Below are 25,549 nucleotides of genomic sequence, written 5' to 3' on the forward strand. Positions count from 1 at the left end.
CGCATACATTTAATGACAATTTACAATATTCCCCGCATTTACTCAATGACAATTTAACAATTCCCTAGGTGTCAGGATTCTCTCCCTCTGGATTTCCGGTAGGCTCTTTTATTTGCCGCAAAGTATGCTTGTGATGGCAACTCTTTAGCTGCTTTATGTGGACCTACTTGTCTTCCCCTTCTGTCAAATTTCACTTGGGGATGTAGATTCTGTAGGCGACTGTTGAGATTTTGTCCACAATTTCAAAAGGCCCCCACCAGCTGGGCAAAAATGTGTGCTCCTAGGCTTCGTTCCTTTGGAAATTATACAAGTAGACCCTGTCTCCTACTTGACATTCCTATTTGGTTGTCTTAAGGTCATAGTGGGTCTTCATACTGTCTGCAGATGTTTCTAGATTCCGCTGAGCATACGCAAAAACACGTTGAAGGTGTTTTTTCAGATTCTCAACATACTCATGAGTTGTGGAGGCATTGATCAATGTCTGCTCTTGGGTCCTATAGAGCAGATGCTGGGGTAGCACCATCCTTTGTCCAGTCATCAGCTCAAATGGAGACATTTTTGTTGCAGAAGAAGGGGTAGATCTGATGGCCATCAGGACAAGGGGTAATCGAATATCCTAACTTGGCCCAGAATCTGCCACAAACTTTTTTAATATGCTCACAATGGTTTTATTGTACCTCTCAACTTCACCAGTAGAGGCCGGCAGTATGCAATGTGTAATTTCCTTTTTAACCCAAGTATCTCCCACATCTTTGTCATCACTTCTGGTGAAGTGACTACCTCGGTCTGACTCAATCCTGTGGGGTAGTCCAAAACGCGAGAAGATGTGATTGATCATCAGGGCAGCTGCTGTTTCTGCCTTGCAATTTGGGGCCGGGAGACATTCCACCCATTTAGTAAACAAGCATGTTACGGTTAACATGTACTTGTTCCCCCTAGAGGAGCGAGTCACTTGCCCGATGAAATTGACTTGCAAATCTGACCAAGGCAGTGCCATCCCCCCCCCTTTTGGAGGGGAGCACGGTGTGTGAGTGATGTTGGCTTAAATTGAGCACACACAAGACACCCCTTGAGGTATTGGTCGAGGTCCTGCGTGGCCAGTATGCAACCTCTCGCAAGATTTCTAATGTAGTATGAAACCCCCGATGACCGACTGTGGCCGCATCATGGGAATGACTTAGCATCAGGCTTCGGAATGAGGGAAGGACCACCCACTGGTCATAGCCAGATATGGATCTTCTAACCAACAAACCGTCTTGGATTCGGAAAATCTTTGGACATTTCATCAACACTCTGAGGTCCTCCTTCCCAATGCAATCGGTATCCATCAGGGGAAAGTTCTCAGGGTCCTCAATGTGTTGATTAAACTTACCAATTATTGGATCCCCTTTTTGAGCCGTGATTAAATCAGCATCTGGGGTCTCCTTACTCCACTGGGCAGTTGAGAGTTCATTGTGAGCATTTGTCTGAGACCTAGTGATAGCAGTGACCTGGATTTCCCCCAACAGGGACTCAATCATAAGTAGATCCCCTTGGATGGCTCCGGCTTTGGCCAGCTGATCAGCTAAGTCATTTCCAGTTTTGTCTGGTCCATCTACTTTAGAATGACCCTTGATCTTTTTCCAGTAGATGGTCATCCCACTAGAGGTGACCAGATCATCAATATTTTGTATTCATTTTCCATGTTTTAGTGGTTTGTTGTTAGCACATAGCATGCCTCTGGTTTTCCAATTAACCAGGTGCTCCACGAACCCATTCCGGACATAATCTGAATCAGTGAGTATGACCAGTTTGTGGAGTTGGTGTTGGACAGCAGTGAGGATGGCTTGATGCACAGCCATCAGCTCTGCCCCCTGACTCCTACGGGGACCGATTTTGTACCCAGCGGTTTGGGGGCATCATTCACCCATGCATTCCCCACGCCGGCCACAAGTTCCTTTTCCCCGTTGTTGTCAATATGGTAGGAGCACCCATCCACATAGACAGTGGGCATTCCCTCACACCTGTCTTCTTCATAGACTTTGTGTGGGGAATTGAGGTACACCTCCAGGTTGTCCTTGATTTTTAGACTTTCGTCCACGAGACAGTTTTCTCTGGCACAATCATGCAAGTCTGCCAGACCTTGCCGCGACGGGCCTCTTCTTGTTTTGGCCATATCTGACCTCTACAGGAAAGCCTTGCATTGACAGGATCCAGGAAGTAATTTGGAAATTACTCACATTTCCGGACCAGATTCTGTCACTTTGAAGGTATTGCAGAGGCTGGTGTGGAGTCTACACTATGATGTGTTCCCCCTGGATGAACGGGCGGTAATTCTTCAATGCCCACACTGTTGCCAGGAGTGCCTTCTCACAATCGTTGAATTTTTCCTCCACAGAAGATAGTCTTACTTGCATAGGAGATGACTTTATTGACCTTGTCATGCTTTTGGTATAATACTGCGGTCAAGCATGTATTTGAGAACCATGTCTTGTTTTTGGCAGGGTAAGCTAGGCAAGGCGCTTGTGAGTGGCTTCTTTTGAGTTGTCTTACTGCCTCGGCTTGATCTGGACCCCACTCCCACTTGACCTCCCCTTCAAGGGATAAGTCCAGGGGTCTTGTGATATCTGCGTAATCCTCAATGAACTTTCTGCTGTAATTAGTCAGTCCAAGGAGGCTCTTTGGGTCACGCAGAGTTGTGGGGTCTTTTAGTTTCAGGAGTGCTTCTACTTTCTTTTCCTGGGGACAGAGACCCTCAGGAGTTCTCATTCCCCAAGAAATTGACACGGGTCCTGCACCACTGTGCCTTTTGGAAAGATAGTTTTGCTCTGGCAGCCCTCAACTGTGTTATAAAATAATGGATCTCCGATATGTGTTCCTCCACAGTTGGTTTTGATCAGAACATCGTCTATGTAGGCAAGGTTACCTCTTTCACCCAAGTCGGGCATGACCTTATGCAAGAAGATATTAAGTTCATTGCCGGAGTTGATGTATCCGAAGGGAGTCCGGGTCCAAGTGTACTGCTGCACGTGAAGGTAAAGGCCAGCTTATATTGGTCCTCCCTACTGACAGGTACTGTCCAGTACCTATTGGTCAGGTCAGTGGCAGTGTATACCCTTGACTCCTGGATCTGGGCCAGCCCTTGGTCAATGTAGGGAAGAGGCCATCGGGACGTGTGGACCTGTTTGTTTAGCTCACTTAGGTCAGCACAGAGTCTCCATTGGCCGCTTGGTTTTAAAATCCCCAGGACCGGATTATTAAAGGTCCTGTGGACTGGACGAATTATCCCACGGGAATCAAGGTTTTTAATTATTTCAGTGAGGGACTCCATGGATGCGAGAGGCAAGCGGTATTGCTTCACAAACACTGGAGTCATGCCAGGGTCAGTGGGAATTGTTGTTGTATGGATTCAGGCATCAGCTAGGTTGACTCTCTTTTCAACCATCTGCCTGAAGCCCGGAAAGACTTCTGGTTTGGCTATCTCAGCGGCCTCCTCCAGCTGGATGGAGAAGTCCCTGGTTAAATTACTGACTTGGACTGATGGCTTCAGGCAGCGAAGGCAGTCCTGGTGGACTTGAAAGATCACCTCATCCCTCTTGAAATCACAGGTCACCTCTTCCTTACCATAAGGGCAGGACGAGTACACCAGGAAATTCCCCCCATGCCAGGTGAAGATCCTGTCTGGTGTTGTCATTGTCGCTATCACTGTCAAAACAGTCATTGGGGATTGATCCTATCAGTTCATTACCTAAATCTATGGAAAAATGTTGGTCATCAACCGCCATTCCAATAATGGTGCCTGCGCCCAGAGTGATACTCCTTAGGTCGCTGTTATCCACCACTATTGGAATGGTGTTGTGTTCTGTATGGACTAATGGTGTTGGGTTTAACCCCAACCCTTGCTGTTGGAGATGGGCATTGAGGTGAACATACGCGTCAGGATTTCGCAGTTTCTGTCCTCTTAATTTTTGTTTTAAGTGGGAATAGTTGGGTCAGTTCTGGGATGGTGACTTCCTCTCCAATCTGAACTTCAACTGCATATAGTAGCAATTGAGCTTACCGAAATGCTTTTTCTGGATCATCAAAGTCCATGGGATTACCCCCTAACCGGGACCAGGCTTTGAAGTTTATTAGGTCCACACTAATGGCAAAGCGATTGAGAATGTCACTGCCTAAATAAAATGCAGCAGGGACATCTCGCATGACCCAACAGTTGTGTAATATGCTTTTGTTGGCCATCGAAAATTTTTAGCATACACCTGCTAGGCAGGAGATGGTTGGAATTGGGAGTTTCCAGGTCCATTTCCCATTTTGTCTATCAATTTAAATGTGGGACTGGCTGGATCTTTTGGGAGTTTTCGTAACATGGCTTCACCGATTAAGCTCTTACCATTGTAACACACACTCGGGCAAGAACATAGTCCTTCCCCTCATTTAACTGAATAGGGATAAACAACTGTTCTCCAATTTTCTGAATGTCAGCTAAACTTTGAGCTGGTTTCTCATCATTTTGGACTATGGAAGTGGAATTTTCTGATTGTGAATTGGTATATAATTTCAGAGTATTCCCTTCCACTGTGGAATGCCACTTGAGACTGGAAGGAAGGTTGATTTTCAGAAATAGAGAGGAATTCCCATCACCAGTTTGTTGTCCTACTGCAATTACTGTCATGTCAGGGATTTGGTTGTTTTTGAAAATGGAATTTTGATATAATTCTGTTTTTGTTCAACTATGTGGCATGTGCCATTTAAACTAACATGGTTGACACTGTTATAATTTTATTTGTCGGTTAGTCTGGGTCCAGAGGACCTTGTTTACACAGTCTATTAGGGGAGACAATCTACACAGGATGTAATTCCCCAGTAAACATGGTGTGCCCTCCGGAGTCACAACTATGACCGGGTGTTGCACCTTGTGTCGCCCAATTTTAATTTCTAAATCGGCAGTCCCCTCGACAGAAATTTCATTCCCATCGAAGTTCTGAAGTTGTCCAGGAAGAGGGGTGAGAGGGATCTGATATCGCTTGCCCCCTTCCTGAATTCAGCTGATCAAAGGCTCTTTTTGACAGAAGAGTGGCTTGGGATCCAGTGTCCACCAGTGCCAAAAATGTACATTGCCCCTGTACTTGGACTGGGGCATAGAATCTTCCCCCCTCCTCCTCAAGGGGGCAAAGATAATGTGCATTTTGGGCCAGTTGGTGGGTTAGTTTCTTGATTCTTGCGTCTGACACTGGGGTAGTTTGGGCAGGATTCTGTGTGAGAGCTTGGGGATCTGTAAGAAAAATGTGGCAGTTGGATATTGGAGTTTCGGGCTCCCCTGGTTCTGATTCTGGGTACCCTCTCCCCCCCTTTTTTGGAGGCAGTCACCAGAATATTTTTGGGCAGTGTGGTTTTCCAAGCAATCATTCTGGGGTTCAATGATGGGCGGTTTTAACTCGGTCCCCACATGTACCCAGTCTTTATTACGATTTATCAGGACCCATTTTTCTTTGGGAGGAGTTCCCCCATCCCTGAAGGAGACAATCATTTTCCCAGAGTCCTCTGAGGAACCCTCTGCTTCAAATTGGAGGACACTAACCTCCTCCACAACTTTTTAAGTCCTTTAGTTCTCCTACCCACCCTCTGTTCCTTAGGTTGCTGACTTTCGGGGGCAGGAGATTTTGGTTCCGGTTCCTGGGTTTCCAGGGGTTTTTCACAAGTGGGGAAAGAAGCGTCCTCTAAGGCTTTACATGCCCCTTCCCCCTGTGCCTCCTCCTTTGGAACCAGTGAATTGTCGGGGTTCTCTCCCCATCATTGCTCTGGAGTACCTGACCCTTGGTTTGTGGAGTTCTGAGCCACCATGTTCATTTGAGGGTTCTGCTGAGCCCTCAACATGCAACCCAGATCCTGGGACAAGTTCTGGACCTGGCGCTCCAGTTGTGACACCCGCTCTGGCTGGTACATGGGTCTCTGGTCCATCCTCGGTGGATCCCGGGAAGGGTAACTGTCCCTTCTCCCATAATACCCTGGGTTGGGATAGTTTGGGTAACCCTCCACCCTTGGCCTCCCCTCTCCCGGATTGGGCTGTCTGGGCTCAGAAAATGGGGAAAGAAAGGAGGGTTGTTTTGTGAGTTGAAGTTTTGCGGGTACCGCAGGAAGAAGCTCAATCCGACATTTGGGGAATTACTGCCCTCCTGTGGGCAGTTAGGAGGGAAGTTTCCTGGGTTGGTAGCTACCTGGTTGGATCCCCCCTTGGGCTGGGGGAGTCCACACATACCCCAGGATGGGTTTGTTGTCCTTGTAACGGGGGCTAATATAATGAGGGGAGTTAGGGGTCCCATTTGTGGGATTACCTCCCTGACTACCAGTCTGGGATTAGCCCGAGGGCCTTCTGGTTCTGGGGTTGGAAGGATTGTGTACAGGAATATTTTTGGGCCCCCCCAGCTCCAGATCTAAAATGGGGGCAATCTTCACCTCTGCACTTTAGCAGCGGCAGGGTTGTTGGCTGGTTTGGGGTTTTTATTGGTATTTTTATTCTCTACAGGTTTCTGCACTTCATAAATACGGGTTGCCTGTTCAATGACCCAGTCCAGTGATCTCTTCTCGTGAAAGTCCCTCACCCGCTGGGCCATGATGTATTTAGGGAATGCATGAAAGAAGGTGTTAATGAACTCCCTGCTGTCTGTTCGCATCCTCCTGGTGGTCTGCGCAAAGGCACGTTTTAGTTCTTGCACAAATTCTTGTGGGGCCTAATCTTCCCCACACTGCAGATTGTAGGCCACCTTGCGGGCCTCTTGGGGGTTCCTATGGACAGAAAAATGTTTTAAGATGGCCGCCCTGTAGGTGGACCATCTTGAGTGGTTCTGATCCTCCAGCCCCCCAAAGAACCTGGAATACTCAGGGGAAAATGCCCATTTTACATATTGGAAGCAACTCTGACTTTCCTTCAGATGAAAAGTATCCATCATCTGTTCATACAATTCCAAGTGTTCCCGGACTGAATACTTGCCACTTTTGTGATAGGGAGTTATAACACTCCTAATGGCCTTAATCTGCTTCAGGGGATCTTTTGTTAGAGCCCTCTTAATTCTGTTGGCCTTTTTGGTCTTAGTCACCCGAGTCCACTCATCCTCGGACTCAGAGGCATTAATACAGGAGGTGGCTGTCTGATCCTCTAGGCTCTCCCTGATTCTGCGAGCTTGAGAAGGGCTTGTAGGATGTGGGGGCCTAGTTTCTTGATGCCTGTGGTGCTCAGAAGAGTCTTCTGACTCTCCCCTGCTCCCAGGATTGGCAGAATCCCCCCACTGCCCTAGCTGGGAAGAGGTCTTTAGGATACTTTTTTTGGGCTTGATTTCCTGGCGTTCCCCACCAAATATTACAAACTGATCCTTTGGTAGGCAGTATTTTTGAGAATCCAGTTCCCTGACTCTCCCCTCACAGGATTATTCCTGATCAGAGATGGTAGCTCTAACATTTGGGGATCTGTACAGAGATGCCGGTCCATCCATTTCTGGGAGGCGCTGATTTGTCAGTCCCATGTTGCCAATTCTGCTGAAGTCTACCATCCCTATGGCCCTTGGTTCATATGAGCCAATGGACATGAAGCTGGCAGAGTCCATGGTACTGAAGGGGTTAGAGTCCCTGATTACAGGGGTCCTGATGTTATGCTCAGGGCTTTCTCTGTCCCTCCCTACCCCTTCTCTTTCATCCCCTATTCCCTGGTGATGTGACAGAATCTGGATCGTTTGTTCCTCTATTAAGGCCTTACTGGTCTCAATAATTTGCTCTTGGATGGCTATCTGTTGGTGGAGCCTGTCATTCTTTTCACAAAGAGCCTCATTGTCTCTCTGTGCTTCCTGCCTGGTTTGGAAATACTGGGCCAATTTTTGCTACAGGAGACTCACCTCCTGAGTTTTATAATTATTGGTCTGGGTGTTCTTTTCCAGAGCATCCTCCACCCGCCTGGTGTGCTCTAGTAGCTTCTCATATTCTGTTTTAACTTCCTTGAGCTCCTGGAGGGCCACCTTTCTTTCCTCTAGCTTGGTTTTTAATTGGCTGACTTCCTGGCCTAAGGCGTCCCTCTCCTGACTCCGGGTGTCCCTCTGTTCAGCCAGGTCATCCCTTTGTTTTTTAAATACGCTGGATTTCTGGTGCTCCTCATCAAATTCTGTTTGAGATTCTAGATCTTCAATAATTAATTAATTGTTTTCCTCTTTTAATTTGTCTATCCGGTCTTGTAAGATAACTAGCTGTTCTGCGCAGACTCTGTTAAAAGTTAATTGCTGCTCCAGTTTCTGTTGACTCTGTTGCAGAGAATCCACCCTTTCCTGACACTCCTCTTTTGGTGCCTGTAATTGGGTGTCTTGCTCTGCCTTCTCTTGCTGTAGGAGAGCCATATCTTGCTTTGTTTTTGTCAGATACTGCCTAGCTTCTGTCTCTGATTTTTCTTCAGTATCCTTTGCTCTGCAGAGCCTAGATTAGTTTGGATTTTCTCTAGTGTTTCCACTTGCTTCTTTGCCAGAACTATCTTTTCTGCATGGTTTTCCTGCATTACTCCTACGTGGAGGTACAGGTAGGCCGCTATTTTGGCATTTTTGCTCTGTTCCTCTTTTACTTTTGGGGCCATGTACAGTTCACTAAGAGCTTGGTGTAATGGGCCCTTGTCCTTCCATGTAGGTCCATGGCAGTGGCCTGTTCTTTGATTTCCTGCAGCCCTACTCGTTCATTCTATTCGGGCCACTCACCCCTGACAAACCGTTTGTGCAGGAGGTGTTCCCTAGCCATATTAATTTCTAATGGGATCGCCATTTTGGAAATATTAATTTTTTTATGACTTATTTTAGGGTTAATTTACTTTTATTTTTACTAACGGGACTGATATTTGGAGTATTTAGCACAGTAGAGCACAGTGTAGCACAGTACACCAACCCAGCAAGGTGTCTGTACCCTGCAGGCTAGTATGCTGTGTTAGACTGTCACAGGTGGTAACTCGAACTCAAAATCACGGCACAAGCCCCCAAAATCTGTTAAGGATTTCAATCCGGCAATACAACCGGGTCTCGCCTAGCATGTAAAGCACAGATTAAATGCTTATTTATTATGTCTATAGGTTCAATATTCTGAGTGATATAACACTCATATCGCACCCGTCTCAAAATACCCCACCCCCCCATCCCCCCACCAAAGTCACAGTGGAACAAGAATCAGGCTGGTTGGTAAAGGTAAATATGTATTTATTATTTAAAATTAAAATCACACATACATTTTAATATATATATATATATATATATATATATATATATATATATATATATAGCAGCAATCACCAATGTGGTGACAATACAAATCAGAAAATAAGTAAGGCAATTAAATTCACTTCTGAGCAGCACAGAAGGTAAAACACAGGGAAAAGACAGTTTTGGTTTGTGTACAGATAGCGCTTAGCATTAGCATAAGATGTCCCCCTGCAAAGTTCTTAATTCACAATTAAGCAATTCCCCACAGATGTAAGTAAACAGCAGGTATTAAAGAGTAAAGAACAGTGTCTAGATTTTAAATGTAATCTTCCCTCCCCAAACAAGAGAGAAAAGCATTTTTGGGAAGTTTTACACTTTTAAAATGACAGTTGAAAATGGCTTTGTGAAACAATGAAAAGTGTGCAAAAATGCTTGCATTTATATAAATTCCTATGGGAGCAATACAAAACAGGTTCTAACAAACATAAGCTATAAGATGAGCAACAGAACACACTTTAAATCAGAATGGGAGTGTGGATGTACTTTGAATGAGAAAAAGACACGTGTGAAATGTTTGCAAAATTAGAATTCGTGCCTAATTTTCACTATGCAATTAATAATAAAAACAGGTCAAATATACTATTTCGCAATGCGGGTTTTAGTTGTGGGTGTAGGTTTGTGAGAGTTGAAATTACATTTCTATCTATAAAATGTAAGAAGTTATGCAAGTTTGAATAAGAATCGTTTTTTAAAAATAGACGCTAAAATAAAAACAGAAATCAGTTCCTACATTGACAATTATGCTCTAAACTAGGGTATTCAGGCTGGTTACCAGTTTGAAACACAGTAAGCCCCAGAGTGGTCCACGGAAACCAACCCAAGCACCTCTGTGTCCGCCTTGGAGGACTCAGCCAGATTAACCGTGGGATGATTTTAAGAGTTTGGGATTTTCGCAAGACAAAAGGATTTTCCAGAAATTATCACTAGCAGAAGTTCTTAAGTTAAAGAGAGTATGGGTTGAGATTTGGATAGGACAAGGCAAATACACTATATGGGTTACTATGATTCCTTTTGATACTTACAGTCCACTGTAAATTAAGATTGGACTGTCAAGGTTCTGGTCATCCGGATTGGGTCTACCGGCAGCAGGGCACCTCTGGCAGGGTGGTCAGCTGGGCGGTTCTGGTCAATTGGACTGGCACCTCAGACTGGATTGGCCCTTCTGGACATGGTAGATTAGCGGGATGGCGTGTTTCAGCGGGAAAGCATGAATGGTAGCAAGCCAGACTGGATCAGAATTATTCTTTCCTGAAGTTTGGGATGGTTCAAGAATTGGGCCTAGTTGAGAAATAGTTCAGCAATTGCTGGGCCTGGGTTTTGCAAAGTAGTCTGGAATCAGGACAAGATGAAAAGTTCTGGACCGGATGAAGAAGTCAGGAACAAAGCGCTGCGCGGAAATCAGGATTTAGTCAGGAAGCAGTGTGTCTGTGTGTGCTGTTCCTATATTTATCATGCCAAGTGACATCACAAAGTTTATGGTAGGGGCAGAATTTCAAACCAAACCCCCACGGCTGTGATGGGTCAGATGCACTTGTCTCTTTCTTGTTGGAAGTCAGAAAGAGCTGTCATATTTTTAGATGTGATTTGGGAACTCCCAGGTTGATTTGAACCACAATTTGCATTTTCCACAAATGCACATTTCTATAATTATGCCCTCTAATAAAATCGGACACATACATTACATACTTAATGAGTTATCTTTACATTCAATTCCCATCTCAGTGAGAGCTGGCTTTGTCGTTCTGTGGAATTTTGTTAATTTTAATCATAAAGATTTGACCTAACAATTCCTAATTCAGTACATATCTGCGCAATCCCCACTAGAACACAAGTATACAATATTAGACTTGCAGCATTAATAGTTTTGGCGCAATCAGTGTTTCGGTGCATCTTTGGTTCCTTATGCAGTACAGGGTTGACTCACATCTTCAAAAAAAGGGCATACAATTAGATTTACAACTACCAATTTTTAGATTTGCCCTCCTTCATGTTGCAAAGTTAAAGAGTTTCGAAACTTAATCACAAATAGGCATTTAAAAACAAAAAGTTCTTGGCAGTTTTTTTCTTCTTTCAACAGGCAACAGCTGTCACATTCCTTTGATCAGGGTGGGGTCCAGAGGGAAGTTTCCTGCCCCTCCCCTAAAGGGATCAGTGCTCAGCCTGCCATTGTCCTTGGCTGTGCCAGAGATGAATGACTAATCAGTTCATTGTTGTCAATATTCAAGAACCTGCAACATCAATTAAGCCTTCCTGTAGCAGCAAGGTGTTAACATAAAGTTTCATCTTTCCCAGGCTGGGCACTGTCAAGTCAGAATTAATTATTTCATTAACTCCAGACTGGGTTTGGACTTTAAAGAATTACCTACAGCTTTCATTACAACATATAACTTGAACACAGTTTATAGATACATTTTGACATTTAAGAATTGGGCCTTTCCAAAAAAACATGCTTTTAAACAGGTGATTTTTGCATTTCTTGCCTGGAAAAGCACATTTAAACTGATTCTTTTAAATCCACTTTTCTTAGGCAGTACATACACTTTTAATTCAGCATTATTTCTGTCCTTGAGTGCTGGAATTTGTCTTGCAGTCTGGATATATGTATCCATCCTTTGTTTGGAGTTTTCTCTGTACAGCTAAAATTGTTATATGTTGCTACTTTTAGCCGCATTTTTTCTGTATAACTGCAAACAAACTGTTGCTGGACTGTTTTTTCATGAAATACATTTCTTAGCTGCTGTCAGTCAGTGAGGCCCGGTTTCTCTGAGCCACCTGGAGGATCTGTGATTTCAGTACACTTTTAATTTCAATGGTGCACTGGAAAATGAATGAATCTAGCGCCAAAACAGCACTTCGAAGATTGCAAAAGCTGCATTTTAAAAGGCATTTTCGTTTTTTTAGCCCAATTCTGTGGCCTTGCTTCATGTTCACTGTAACAGCACCCACTGACATTCTCCTGCAGTGAGAAGTCTGTTGTCACCCCCACTTTGACTGTGTGACAGGGGTGTGCAGCCTTTGGTGAGTGAAACCCATGCGCAGTTTGGAAGATTTTTGCAAGCATAGGGGTTAGCGTATCCATTTTTGGCTGTTTCTTTCCCCATTTGTAAATTGAGACAGTGGGGCCCATTTGGATGTGTTAAACTATCCCACAATGTACACTTTCACATGGACAGCCCGCTATGAGAGAAAACAGACTACCACCTAAGCAGTATACCGGACGTGTCCCAATACAATGGTCAGGCAATTACTGACCATCATACACACCTGACTTCTATTAAGCTTCCCCACATGGATAAAAGCTTGGGCACGAGAGCACCCTCTGAGCATGGCAAAGCACACGAGGAAACAGCAGTTTCGAACCGGCAGCTGAACGAGAGAAGAAAGACGCCAAAACAGAAGGGGATCGCAACAAGGGTAGTTCCCCTTGACCTTTTCGACAAGGAACTGTAACTTTCTAGCAATCTCGAGAATAGAAAGCTTAAGAACAGGAAACCAGGCTGAAGAATCCTGCATTGTGTGTCAGATACCCGGGGCCCTCCTGTGTCAATAATCAAGGTGGGGAGAAGCACCAGCCACCCGGGTACCGTCCTTGGCTCTAAGAACAAAGCAGCATCAGTGAAATGAACACAGCCGGTGAGTTGGGGAGAGAGATACAAGACCCGCCTGTGTTGAAGCCAAGGTTGCAAGCAGCAACATCGTATGTCGAGCACTGGAATGAACATTGTTGAAACGCATATGATAAGAGATACAAGTAAATTTGAACTGGGGATTAGTGATTGAACTTTAAAAGCAAGATACAATAGCTTTAGATACAATAGCTTTGACCGAGTGGTCCAGCAGCGCGTGGGTGCTCAATCGAAGGTCTCTGTAAGCTATCCAGCTGAGAAGTGGCAAAAATGAAGGTGCAAACAAGGTTATATCAAGAAGAGAACAAGTAATTGTGAATCAAAGTGGTCCTGTGACGGTCGAGCAAAATCCTGCGCACATGTCACATATCGGTGTATCTGGCGACTTTGGGATAGATGGAAACGGCGCCCACCATTGCCGGTTCCATCACATACAGTGAAGCGTAGAGTGCCGGTCTAGTTTCTTTGCAACACGTCCTGACGCCGGTAGTTAACTTTCTCCCACTTCCGGTGTCAGACGCGTTGCAACGACCGGTTTCCTGCTCGTCATCGCTGCTCCTTGCTCTCTCTGTGGATTTTGCCCTTTAGCCGTTTTGGCTTTAATTTCTCCTTCTGTTTCCGTTACTCCTAGCTCCACTGATTTTCTCTCCTGTGTTTTTTCCTTCGTCCTTCCCTTCCTTCGCTGATTCCTTTCCCGCTTGCCTTCCTACCTTCCCTCCCGTCTTGTGTTTTGTTTCCTATCTCTCTTTGTCTTTCCTCCTCTCGCTCTGCCTTCTCTGCTTGTTCCTTGCCCTCCTGTGTACCGAACCGGCCTGCCTATCGGATTGACCCTGCCTGTTCCTGTACTGTCTTCTCCTCCCTGGTACAGAGATCTTCTAGTACACCGGCGCTTTGTGCTTCTACCCAGTTACTTCTCGACTTCCTTTGAGAGTTCAGTTGTGGCCAGTTATTCTTTACTGCTTCATCCTCCCCAGAACTCCTCCGAACTCCTCCATTGTTGCTGCCCTTGGATGTCCATCAAGTACTACAGAGATCTCATCACACCCTCCAACATAGAAGGACCATTTTGGTTTTTTTTGTGCCTCTGGCTTTTTCCCCACCTACACGCGACCGCGCAGGATAACCACAGCTCACCTATTAGGTGTCACTTTGGCGTCCTTCCACGGTCGCCCCTATCTTCATAAAAAAAGGAGAGGACCCAAAATAAGGACAATCCGAAGCCAACACTTCGTGGGAGACACAGAGGTGAGGTGGAAGGGGAAGTGGGAGGAACGGATTCTTCACAAGGGGAGGAAGACATTACGGACCCATCTGACAGCACAGTCGAAAGTCTTCGATTTTGATGAATTCAAGTTTGGAAAAGTAGATCAATTTGGTCCGAACCCGGCAGAGGCAGACCGATTGAAGGTTCTGTGTGCAGCCCAGCAGAGCAGGTCCGGGGTAAACAGTAAATCACCCAAGAAGTTGTATATGCAATATCCTAAGAAGAAAGGAACTTTAATTGTTTATCGTGTTGTATCAGGCCCTCTGAAATAAGAGATTTTGAATGGCACAGATACTTTGGCACAGAAGGCCCTGATGTTGAAATTTTGAACTGCATCCTCATGCTAGAGAAGCCAAGCTTGAGTTTGCCGCCTTGTCCCGTACTGAAAACGTGGGGAAGGAAAGCCAACGGATTGAATATCCCGACATATGATTTCTTGAACACTTTTCTTCTGTATAACATTGTTTCCCACACTATTTGTATTTCGAAGTAAGGATTGGCAAAAGGTTTATTAGTATAGGCCCTTTTATTTTGACAGACTCTACTAGCACTGCAGTATTATTATTTGATGGTCGTAGCTTGCTCCCATCTTTAGATTTAGGATTAGATAGACGTTTTTCAAACCCAATTGAAATTCAATAAACACCCTTGAACTGTGATCACTTGTGTCTGTCTTACTGTTTGATAGTTTTAATATGTAGATGTAACTTCAGTGAAAGGTGTGTAGTGAGATGTCGTAACGGAAATGGACGTAAACAAGGAGCGATAACCTCAAAGTAGTCACAATGGACCTTTACCCAGGGGGCATGAGGACAAGGCTAGTTGCCTGTGTGGAAGGGATGAACGAAACAGAGTCACAGGTAGTTCCTGGGAAAACCCAGTACAATCCAAAACACCAGAGCCAACAAACATGACAGACACAAAATAAGACTTCAAAACTGCTGTAGCTAATCCTCTAATCCCTGTTCCAAAACAGCAAGCTATGTATCCAACGAAATTGGACAAGAAGAGCCAAAATCTGTGATCGTCAAACAGTTCCAAATAAATGTGTCTGTAAGAGGGGTGAGGGTCAGAAGCATGGTTCGTTTACGCCCGGACCGCTGAAGCAATAACAGCTGAGAATCACTTTCTCTATACTTGTAGTTCTATTCCTTCCGGGCCGCATTAGGTCACATCTGTATCCCGCTGTCAGCTGATCGCCTGCCCCCCCCACACACAGCAAACTGGGAGATTGAGTCTTCTATGAAACAAAGAGCTAGAAAGCCTCCACGGGATTCACCGTGATTGAGACGTCAGACCTCCGTACCAGACACGTCCAGTGGTGGATGGCCTAGACCGATCCTAGGGGAATGGTCCTGGTTGAAGTCAAGAAAAGGAGTAGATATGAGCGTCATGAGCAAAGAGATGATTGTAAAACCCAACGGAAGAGATGAACCTACCGATGAAGGAGGTGTAGAGGGTTGACAGTAGTGGGTGGAGGATGAGGCCTTTCTCTAGCACCCCGTAGTACATGTGTGGTAGCAGAAGTCTCCATGCTCCATGAGATTAAAAATAGTAGATTGGAGAGGTTGCAGGCTATTCGGGGAAGTGCAGTGTCTTGCATTCCGATGTTGGAGGGGATAAGGAGAGAGGGGTGATTGTGAGAAACCTGAAGGTGTCTCACCCGCTAGTCTCTGGGGATCTCCCATCCAGGTGGCCAGGACACAGCCATTGCTTTTGGATCCAGTTTCTGTGGTAGGACCAGTGTGGGAGGATCACCTCGATGAGGGGTGGGTCTTTGGGGAGTGGAAGGGGGAGACTGGACGCAGTATGCCCTTGCCTGTAACACCTTTACCCCATCCTACCAGGATACTTAGGGCTTCAACCGCCCCCCTCCCCCCCCTTTCCGACACAAACACTTTGCCACGGACGACACTCACTGTGAGTGAAAACAGATAACACCAGAGCCGTATACCTGACATTTCCCAATACAATGGTCGGGCAGGGTCAGGCAATTACTGATCATTACACACACCTGACTTCCATCACACTCAGATAAAAGGCAGAGCACGAAAGCCCACTCTGAGCGAGGCAAAACACACGAGGATGCAGCCGTTTAGTACCAGGCGAAAGATGGCAAGACCAAAGAAGATTGCAAGGAGGGAAGTGCCCTTGACTTTTTGACCGAAGACTGCATCTTTCATGAGCCTTCAAGAATAGCAAACGTAAGACCTGGAATTAAAGCTTAAGAATCCTGCGTTGTGTGTCGGAGATACCCGGGGCTCTCCCGCGTCGATAGTCAAGGCGGGAGGAGCATTTGCCGATGGGGTAATGTCCTTGGCTCCTACAGTAAAGCAGCACCAGTGAAGTCGGCACTGCCGGTGAGTTGGGTAGACTGATACCAGACCGATTTTTGTGGAAGCCAAGGTTGCATGCAGCAACTTTCTATAAAGAAGATTATTAAAACAGCAAGTGAATGAACTTTGAGGCTAAAATACGATATCTTAGACAGAGTGGTCCAGCATCCCGTGCGTGCTCATTCGAAAGTCTCTGTTGGGTATCCAACCAAGAGTGTGCGAACATTAAAAGAAAGAGAATTGTAAAATCGAAGTGGTCCTGCAAGGGGTCAAGCTTAACCCCATGCACATTTGAAAGACTTTGATAGTTTAATGTGAACAGAAATGGGTCTGATCACGGCTGTGGGAGACTAATTGAATACAAGCAGGATATGAGCCCGGCTGAGAGGAATCCGGGGTGAACCGTGACTCACCCGAGAGAGAATATTCTCTGAACATTGTAAAAGGGGGATCTGAGCCCGGCTGAGGGGAATCAAGGGTGACACACCTGAATTGAAAGAACTTAATATTTTGTTTTGTACATCAGGCCGAGTGAACCGCTTTGCCCATGCTGAAAACGTGGGTAATGGAGGCCAACGGCCCAAACATCCTGATGTATCATTTTGTGAAAACGTCTTTCTTTTTCATGAACACTACTCCACACTATTTGTAATTTATGGGGAAGGATTGGCAATCGTTTTTTTTATACGTCCATTTATTTTGACACGACTCAACTAGGACTGCATTATAATATTTTGATGGTCGTAGCTTGCTCTCATCTGTAGATTTAGGTTTAGATAGGCGTTTATCACACCCTTGCGAAAGTTCAGTAAACACCCTTGAACTGTGGTATTTGTGTCTGTCTTACTCTAGATACCATGCCTTCCTTACATGATACAATTAGAAAACTGAATCAGGACTGTTTTGTGGAGTAATGGCTGAGAAAAAACGATTGGAACAAGTTGCAGTCTGTTCGCTTCAAAGTAGGTGGTGGTCTCACCTTTCAAAATCTTAGTAATGCAGGAAGGTGTGCTGTTAATAGCTTAGGGAATAATAAAGAAGTTACATTTTGCAAAGATGATAAAGGTGGAGCGGTAGTGATGTTGAACAGAGATAAGAATATTGCTGAATGTGATCAACTTGGTGACCGTTTATTTGATCAGCAGATTTTGGAGGATTTAACACCGAGACTGGCAATTTTGATTCAAGAGAAAGTGGAAAAAGCCTTAGGGAGAAGGTGGATTTGCCAGCAAGAATATGAGTATTTACTCGTGTTGAATCCCACCATTCCAAAATTGTACATCCTCCCCAAGATTCATAAGTCTTTAGTAGACCCTCCAGGGCGCCCTATTGTGTCAGGGACAGGGTCGCTTCTTGAGCCACTCTCTAAATTTGCTGACCAGTACTTGAAACCTTTCGTCACAACCATGTTTTCGTATGTGCAAGACACTACGGAAATTATTAATATGGTTGAAGGGATGCAGTTTGACCATACTAAGCAATTGTTAATTAGCTTAGATATCGTGTCATTGTTCACTTGTATACCTCAGCATGAGACCTTGAGTATAGTGGAGGAAATGTTGCTCTCCAAACGGCTAGATGGAATGACACCTAATAGTTTTGTACTTTGATGTGCTGAGTTGGCGCTTACTGAAAATTATTTCAGCTTTAATGGAAAGTTATACCATCGGATCTATGGAACCGCCATTGGGTCGCCTGTAGCACCTTCAGCAGCCAATTTATATGTAGAATTCTTTGAACTACATACTATTTATAACACCTTGAACCCTTTTTTCAATCAAATTTGTGTTATGGAGACACTTCATTGACGATATCTTGGTTGTGTGGGACGGTTCAGTGGAGTCGTTTCAAAAATGTATGAGCTGGATCACTCAGCAGAATCATTACTTAAAATTTACCTCCACACAGAGTAACAGTGAGGTACATTTTTTGGATATCACGATATTGGTAGACAAAACAAGTAAATCTCTTCCAGTAAGGCCGTTTCATAAACAGACAGATTGTAACTCCCTTCTACCGTTTGACAGCTGCCATCTGAGATATACCAGAGAAAACTTGCTGTTTGGTCAGTTTTTACGGTTGAAACGGAATAGTTCTCAGAATACAACGTTTTTATCTGAAGCAGATAGTCTGAGTCAAAAACTGAGGACAAGGCAGTACCCCAAAGCAATAGTCAAACATGCTTTGAAGAGGTCTATGAACAATAATCGGGAAGCACTCTTAGAGTACAAAACAAGACACTCAGAGAAGACAGGTATTGTGTTTGTTAGTACCTATACACCTCTGTCCAACAATATCGTTATGATCATTAAGCAAAACTGGCATATTATTGCAGGGTGGAGAATGCCCTTTAAAAGCACCATTGTGTGCTTTTAAAAGATCTGTGAATTTGAAAGATTTGCTAACAAAAAATGATATTGCCCATGCAGGTGTGCAACAGCAAAGTGTCGCAGAATTATGGGGTATGCCCAGATTAATTGGACACTCCCTTGTGGAGTGTGCAGTAATTGTAAATATACCAGCAGGACAACAGAAGTAGATATGGTTTGAAACAACTGTGGTCACAAAGACAATTTACCAACTGTAAGTCTCAGCATGTTTTCTATGTTATTTGGTGTCCATGCCCGAAAATATATATAGGCATGACAGAGCGGAAAGTAAAGCTGAGGATCTCTGAGCACCGGAGCTGCATAAAAAAAGTATTGACAGCGTCATTAATCATTTTGTAGCAATGGCACTTAATAATGAAGCTCTGAAATTGACACTTTTACTGCAGATCCCCAAGATGTTGGATAGTGAATCTACCGCTAAACTATTTTACAAAAGGGAACAATGGTTGTTTTTTTTTTGTTGTTTTTTTTGTGTGCAATAAATCCAAAATTGGGCTTAATGAATCGGTTGAATGGCACCATTTATGATTAAGCCTGGCGGTTGCACATTATTGCCGTTGACCAGGCGAAGACTATTCAATTCGGGTTGATCTGGTGCCTAGTAGTTGTGGAAGTGTCCCATGTAGGTCGAGCATTCCAGAAGTAGTGTGGATGAGGGCACACCTGCAGATGATTATCGGTATTAACAAGTTTTTATTCTCAACAGTTGGGAGTTCCGTCATAGATTGCAGAGGTGTGTGACGTACAGTACAAATGAGTTTTGGCATCGGCGTACAGTTGCAGTAAACAAAATAAGGATTATAGACTTGAGTATACCTCACGTTGTATGCCAGCTTTGGCAAGTGAAAGCTGGCTGCGTCCCAGGAATAGAGGGTGTGGGAGGTCCCGTAGTACATTAGTAAAAGAGATTATTGAGGTTTTCTGCACAGGTGTATACCGTGAAGGAGGGGCGGAGTTTGTTCCTTCCCGTGGTAGAGGCTCTCTAAACAATAGCAGTACTACGACCGTACATAGCTGCAGCGGAGCGAGAGGTTCAGCATCACGTGACGACCATAGAGAGAGGAAGGACTCAGTCACTTTCGACTGGGGCGTTTCGTTGAATCAAGTAAGTCACTCGAGTTGCGTTATTCGGCTTTGTCAATCGGAGTGTTTACACGGACCTGGAGGTTGTGAACACTAGCACTGGATAGGTGAGCAGTAAGCACGTTACTGATGAGGTTTTGTGTCTTCTGTATACTTCGATGGGGACGTGCTGCGCTGAACAGGAAGTGTGGTATGCCTGAGGCTCGTTCTTAACATTCGGCAACAGAGGTCCGGGCGGAGCCGATCCGGAGTTCGAATACTCTTCAAGATTGATGAAACAAGTCTTGAAGGTAATCCTGATATGTATTCATGGCAGTAATATTGTAGGGATTTCAGCGGGCATGTTGTGGTAGAACGCAACAGACAAAAACATTTGTGATGACCGGTATGATTATGAGGACCGGTCGATTTCAACTGGACTCAAGGTGACTAGTGTAAGCAGCTGGATTTTATTCTTATTTTTGATGACTTAATTGGTTTTATTCATGTAGTGACTAGAAGCCAATCACATACAGTAGAGTGGAAGGGTGGATAGATTTGGTGCAGTAGAATGCACGACGAACAAGTAAAGGGTGGTGATCTATGTGAGGTTGGAAGCCTAGAGCGAATGGACTGTGGAATGTGTTTGGAACATATTGTTTGTTGGACTCCCTGATTGTGAATTGTTACCCCATTAGGTCTTGGTCTATTAAGAAGACACCCACACCGTACCAGTACATGGAGAAAAAGTTCAAGTATTTGGGTAAGCATATCCTCAGTAGTTGTTTACCTAGAGGGTCAGGATATGAATGATAGCAGTATTAATGACAGCTATACTTCTGTATTTTCTCCTTTAGTCCTTTAGTGTTTGGACGCATTTGCTGCAATTGAGGTGTCCACTTCCAGATTGAGTGCTTAGGAATCTAAAGTTGTTGGTCCCCTGAAGAATTTCTGGTGGAATGTATACAATTTAATGCAGAATGAAACATGTTGGGCTTAATTGAACACTGTATTGATTAAACAGTGTTTTGTAACAAATATTAAGTTGTGACAGAACCCTTCTTGGGTCAAGGGATTCGCTGAACTGCTCCTATTTATAAGGAGATAAAAGTATTGCAAGAGTAATTTGCACTTTATCTGCCATCCAACACAGATGATGAATTTTGCACTGTATAGGTTGTAATGAATTTGTAGATGTGATGTTTTACACATTTTGTGTTTTAATATAGTCTGAGATAATTTGTATTGTATTTTAGATTTTATTGTAAAATGAATTGGTATATTGTATTTTTATGTGTTTAATCAAATGTATATAAAAACGTTTTTTTAAATAAGTTATGTTAATGATGAACAGTTATGAATGTGTTTGATGAACTGTCTATGGTGTGTCTAAACTAGAAGGAGGAAACGCAGAGACTAGAGGGTGTTGTAGTTATTAGATGTCCATGGTGTTGTTTAGGGAGAAATTCTTGAGTCGTTAAAATACCTTGGTCTCTTGTTGTGTTGATGGTCTTGTTAAATAACACGTGTTATGTGACGGAGAGAAATATGGTTGGGGTACTGTGGATTTTGGTGATCCTTGATGAAAAGTGGAGGGCAAGATCATTAGATGATAGCAGGGAGGAAATAGAACCGGGAAATAAGAGCCAGCATGTCTTGGAGTGTAGAGGTGAGTTTGTATGGGGAGAACAAAGATGGAGAAGGAGGCTGGTATTAAAGTGGGACATATCAACATCCAATGCCATAGTAATTGAAAAGAAGGCATTGCTGTTGGTTGCAAGGAGTGGATGGGAGCAGGATTTGCGTCAATGGCATATGTCGTAGTGCACATCAATTTTGGCTTACGGGAGTGATCGAGGGCTGGGGGCGGTGGGTGTAGAAAGTAAAGTTGCGAGCAGAATAGTGTTGTTTGAATGGGTAGCTGAGGGCTAGATAAAACACATTGAAGTTTTGTCTATGGAATAAAACTGAGGAGGAACTGGAGCTCGGAAGGAGGATACAACCTCAGTTGGGTGAGGACAAAGAGTTTGGTTTACAATTTTATACTGTGTCCAGATAGAGTGTTGAGTTTGAATTGGTGAAAGACCGAGATTCTAGGGAAGTTGAAGTCTTCTGTTAAAACAAAAGGGGTATTAGCAGGAAAGGAGCCCAGAAGGAAATCTGGGTTGGGGTAGAAAGAGTTAGGGGAGCGGAAGAGCCTGTAGATCAGGTTGATCTGGGGCATGGGTGCAAGCAGCTGGACGGCAGTCGGCTTGAGTGGGACAAAGCCAGGTGGCAGTATATGGGGTAGGGGTTGGCCTTCTTGATCAATAATCCAATCCCACCATCTCAGCATGTAGAGCAGGTACATTGGAAATGTCATGGGGAGGGGCAATGCATGTTTCACGTAATGTTTACTTCTAGCTTCAGCACTCTGAAAGAATATTGCAAATATATAAAGGAAAAAGAGAGCACTTTGGATCAAGCATGCAGAGTAAAATGATGGCTGTCAGGGTCAGCTGTAGCTTCTCCTTCTTGTCAACAAGCGTAGGGCACAAAGAAGTTTGCCTATCCAAGTACCCACTACTGACCTTGAGATAATTAATTTATTCGGGAAATATAGCGTTTCCCATTGCACTGCCTGATCAAGATAATTCTGGTGTCATTTCTAAATCCGTTAGCTACAACGTCAAGAGTCGTGTAGGTTGGCCTGCTCACATATCTCTTAATGTTTTTTCTTTTTTCTAGAACAATCTTTCTGATAGTCCAGTACAGGATCGCGGTTTGGTGGTTTCAGATCCAAAGGCAAAGGATATTGTGCTAGAGCATAAGAGCTACTGTGCTAAGAAAGTGAAGAACCGGCACTTCCATGGAGATGTGCTGGGGTATATCACACCGGTAAGTGTGCTTTTCCGTTGCCTCTGTATAATTCTTAGTCTACCTGCATGTTTTTTTTTTTTCAATTTTCCCACATTGTGGATAGGTCTTGAAGCTTGAGGGTTTAGGCCATTTATATGTCAGTGCGTTACCCCATACCAATACATCTACCAAACTGGTACACGTACACAGAAAAGCAGCACTTTAGCTACAGGGGTCCAGTTAAGCATTGTAGTTGTACTGACCTTCCTAAGTCTTTTTGACACAGGAGCAAAGGCATCAGGAGAGGTGCATGCTTGCTCTACCCCATCAGCTGTTGACTCTATATAAATGATGTCATTAAGTTCCGCAACCCAGGATAACTGCACTTCATCCTCCAACTACGATGTAATATTCTCCCTGAATTGGAACATACAGGTACCTGAAAGTGGATCCTGCGGGCAGCCAGAATTTCGTATTTATGGGAGCAGCATTGAGACCGCTAGGCACATATTGACTGACTGCCCGCAGCTGACTGATTGCTACACAAAGGCCTATGCAAAATGTCTGTGTTCCCCACGTAGTCTCAGCTCTGATTAGTTTTGGGCTGATATTTACTGTGCAGAATCGTTGGTAATCACGGCTGCTGGGCATTGTCTGGGAACAGGCTTTAAAACGATTTACAGTATTGATCTTGGTGGATCTCTGTAAAGGTACCATCGACGGGTTCTTGTCTTATTAGTGCTTTAATTGTATATTGCTCAGCGCTATGCTGGGCTGCACATCATTTGATTTTATATATGTTATTGTGTTGATGTTTATGTATTGACAGTGTTTTTCATTTTGTTTTTTATTAATATTGACTTAGGGCAAAAGGCTTGCTTGGGTAAGACAATGGCACTTAATAAAAAAAATATATATATACATTATTATATCATCTCCCTTAGCCACCAACTTTGACTCATTTTTCCTCGGACATCCACCAACCCGCTCATCCACTGAATCCACTCAGCTCAAAAGAACGCCTTCAAACCCAACATTGCTCCCTTTTGCTCAAAGAGGTGAGTGTTGGGGAACTGGTGCTACGTGTTTCTAGGCTGCTTTGCGCTCCCCGTGCCTTTATAGGAGCAGGGCGTTCTAGACACACAGGCCCAGAAGGGGTAACGTTGGTGTACATTTGTGGTAAAATGAGAGATTCAAAGATGCAGCAAAAACATACTGTACAAGCAGTGGCAGAGCCAGGGGGGAGGCAAAGTGGGTGGTCTCCCCCTTAGCTTCACCCTGGTGCCCGGTGAGCCAGCTCCCGCTGGGCTGCTGGGCAGAGAGTTTGGACTTAATTTTACTGCAGCGCATTCCGCGCCACGGCCACCCTCAAGCACACACTGTCAGTCACTATATTTATATATTTATACCAGCCAGGCACTTTAATCTGTAACTGTGCTGTTACACTGTTACTGTGTAATTAATTTCAGAAGAAGATCAATCATCGTGCGCGGCCTGGGCCGGCGGACCAGCACAGCTGCAGCAGCCAGCAGAAACTCTCAGCTCTGGATCCCAGCCGGCCCAGGCAGCCCGTCTGGAAATCAGAGGTGCACCAGCATAGGCCAGCCACCCTGCCCCTAAGCCTGGAGGGCAGACCGGCTCACAAATTCCCAGTCACACGCGTGAGCCGTCGCTGCGATGGGTATATTCTGAGTAACCTAGTCGGTAGTGCATTGACTTGGGCTGCACCATATGTCTCTACGAATAGCCCAATATTGAACAACTTTCAGGAATTCGAGAACGTTTTTCTGGAAACATTACAATTGCCAAATCTCGTATCAAAAGCCCAGAACCTATTGGACATCAAATAGGGCTCCCAAGACTTGATCCTGTATATTAGTCGTTTCCACCAATTGTCAGCAGATGCCCAGTGGCCTGAGATTACTCAGAGGACACTGATTAAACGTGAGTTACAGGAAGAAGACTGTCACAACCTTTACCATTTTGGTGAACCCACCGATCTTCATGCCTTAATCGACTTGATGATCCGCATTGACCATCGTTTAGCGGAAAGGAGGGGTGAGAGGAAATTATCTTTCCACTTTCCCAGACCAACTCCAGTGTCCAGTCATCCCTACTGAATCTCAGGGAGAACCTATGCAACTAGGAGCAGTTTGTGGTCTTTTAACTGAGGAGATGAAACGATGATGACGGTCTAACCATTTGTCTGTATTGTGGACGGTCCGGCCATTTTGTGGGTCCCTGTCCAGTATGACCACCTAAGTCGTCGGAAAACTAGTAGGCTTGCTGTCTGAAGGGAAGAAAACAGCAAGCCCACCCTCACCACCATCTCTTCCCAATACTAACCAAGGTCCTATGCCAACTAGCTATCTCCTGGCACTGGAAGTACACCTATTTAAGCATGCCAAGCAACAAGATATCACTACCATGGCGATATTAGATTCAGGAGCCTCAGGAAACTATATCAATGAAGTATTTGCTTCCCTTCATGGAATTCCTTTGGTGAAAAAGTCCACCCCGGCCACGGTAGCACTTCTTGATGTGTGTTTGATATTTTCTGGTCCCATTACCCATCATTCTGTGCCAGCTAGATAAACCATAAACCAACACAGCAAACAACTGGCATTTGATTTTCTTCAGAAACCGTTGTATCCCTTGGTGCTAGGACTTTCATGCCTTTACATACCACAACCCCATCGTTAATTGGGCCACATAAACATTGATTTTTGGTTCTACGATGTGCACCACGCATTGTTGTTCACACCCTTGCAAGACGGTT

At 44.5% G+C, this 25,549-nt stretch overlaps 1 protein-coding gene across 3 annotated transcripts in view; it reads left to right on the forward strand.

Moving 5' to 3' along the window:
* Nucleotides 1-25,549, forward strand: part of CHID1 (chitinase domain containing 1) — a 1,865,353-nt gene that overhangs the window by 191,651 nt on the left and 1,648,153 nt on the right. For all 3 annotated transcript variants that reach the window (XM_069624010.1, XM_069624012.1, XM_069624011.1), the window contains one exon: nucleotides 22,660-22,809. In XM_069624010.1, the coding sequence (XP_069480111.1) occupies nucleotides 22,660-22,809 (150 nt within the window). The remainder of the gene's footprint in view (nucleotides 1-22,659; nucleotides 22,810-25,549) is intronic.

The sequence above is a fragment of the Ambystoma mexicanum genome, chromosome 11 (genome assembly GCF_040938575.1).
Source record: "Ambystoma mexicanum isolate Mex_15411 chromosome 11, UKY_AmexF1_1, whole genome shotgun sequence".
Taxonomy (NCBI): Eukaryota; Metazoa; Chordata; class Amphibia; order Caudata; family Ambystomatidae; genus Ambystoma; species Ambystoma mexicanum.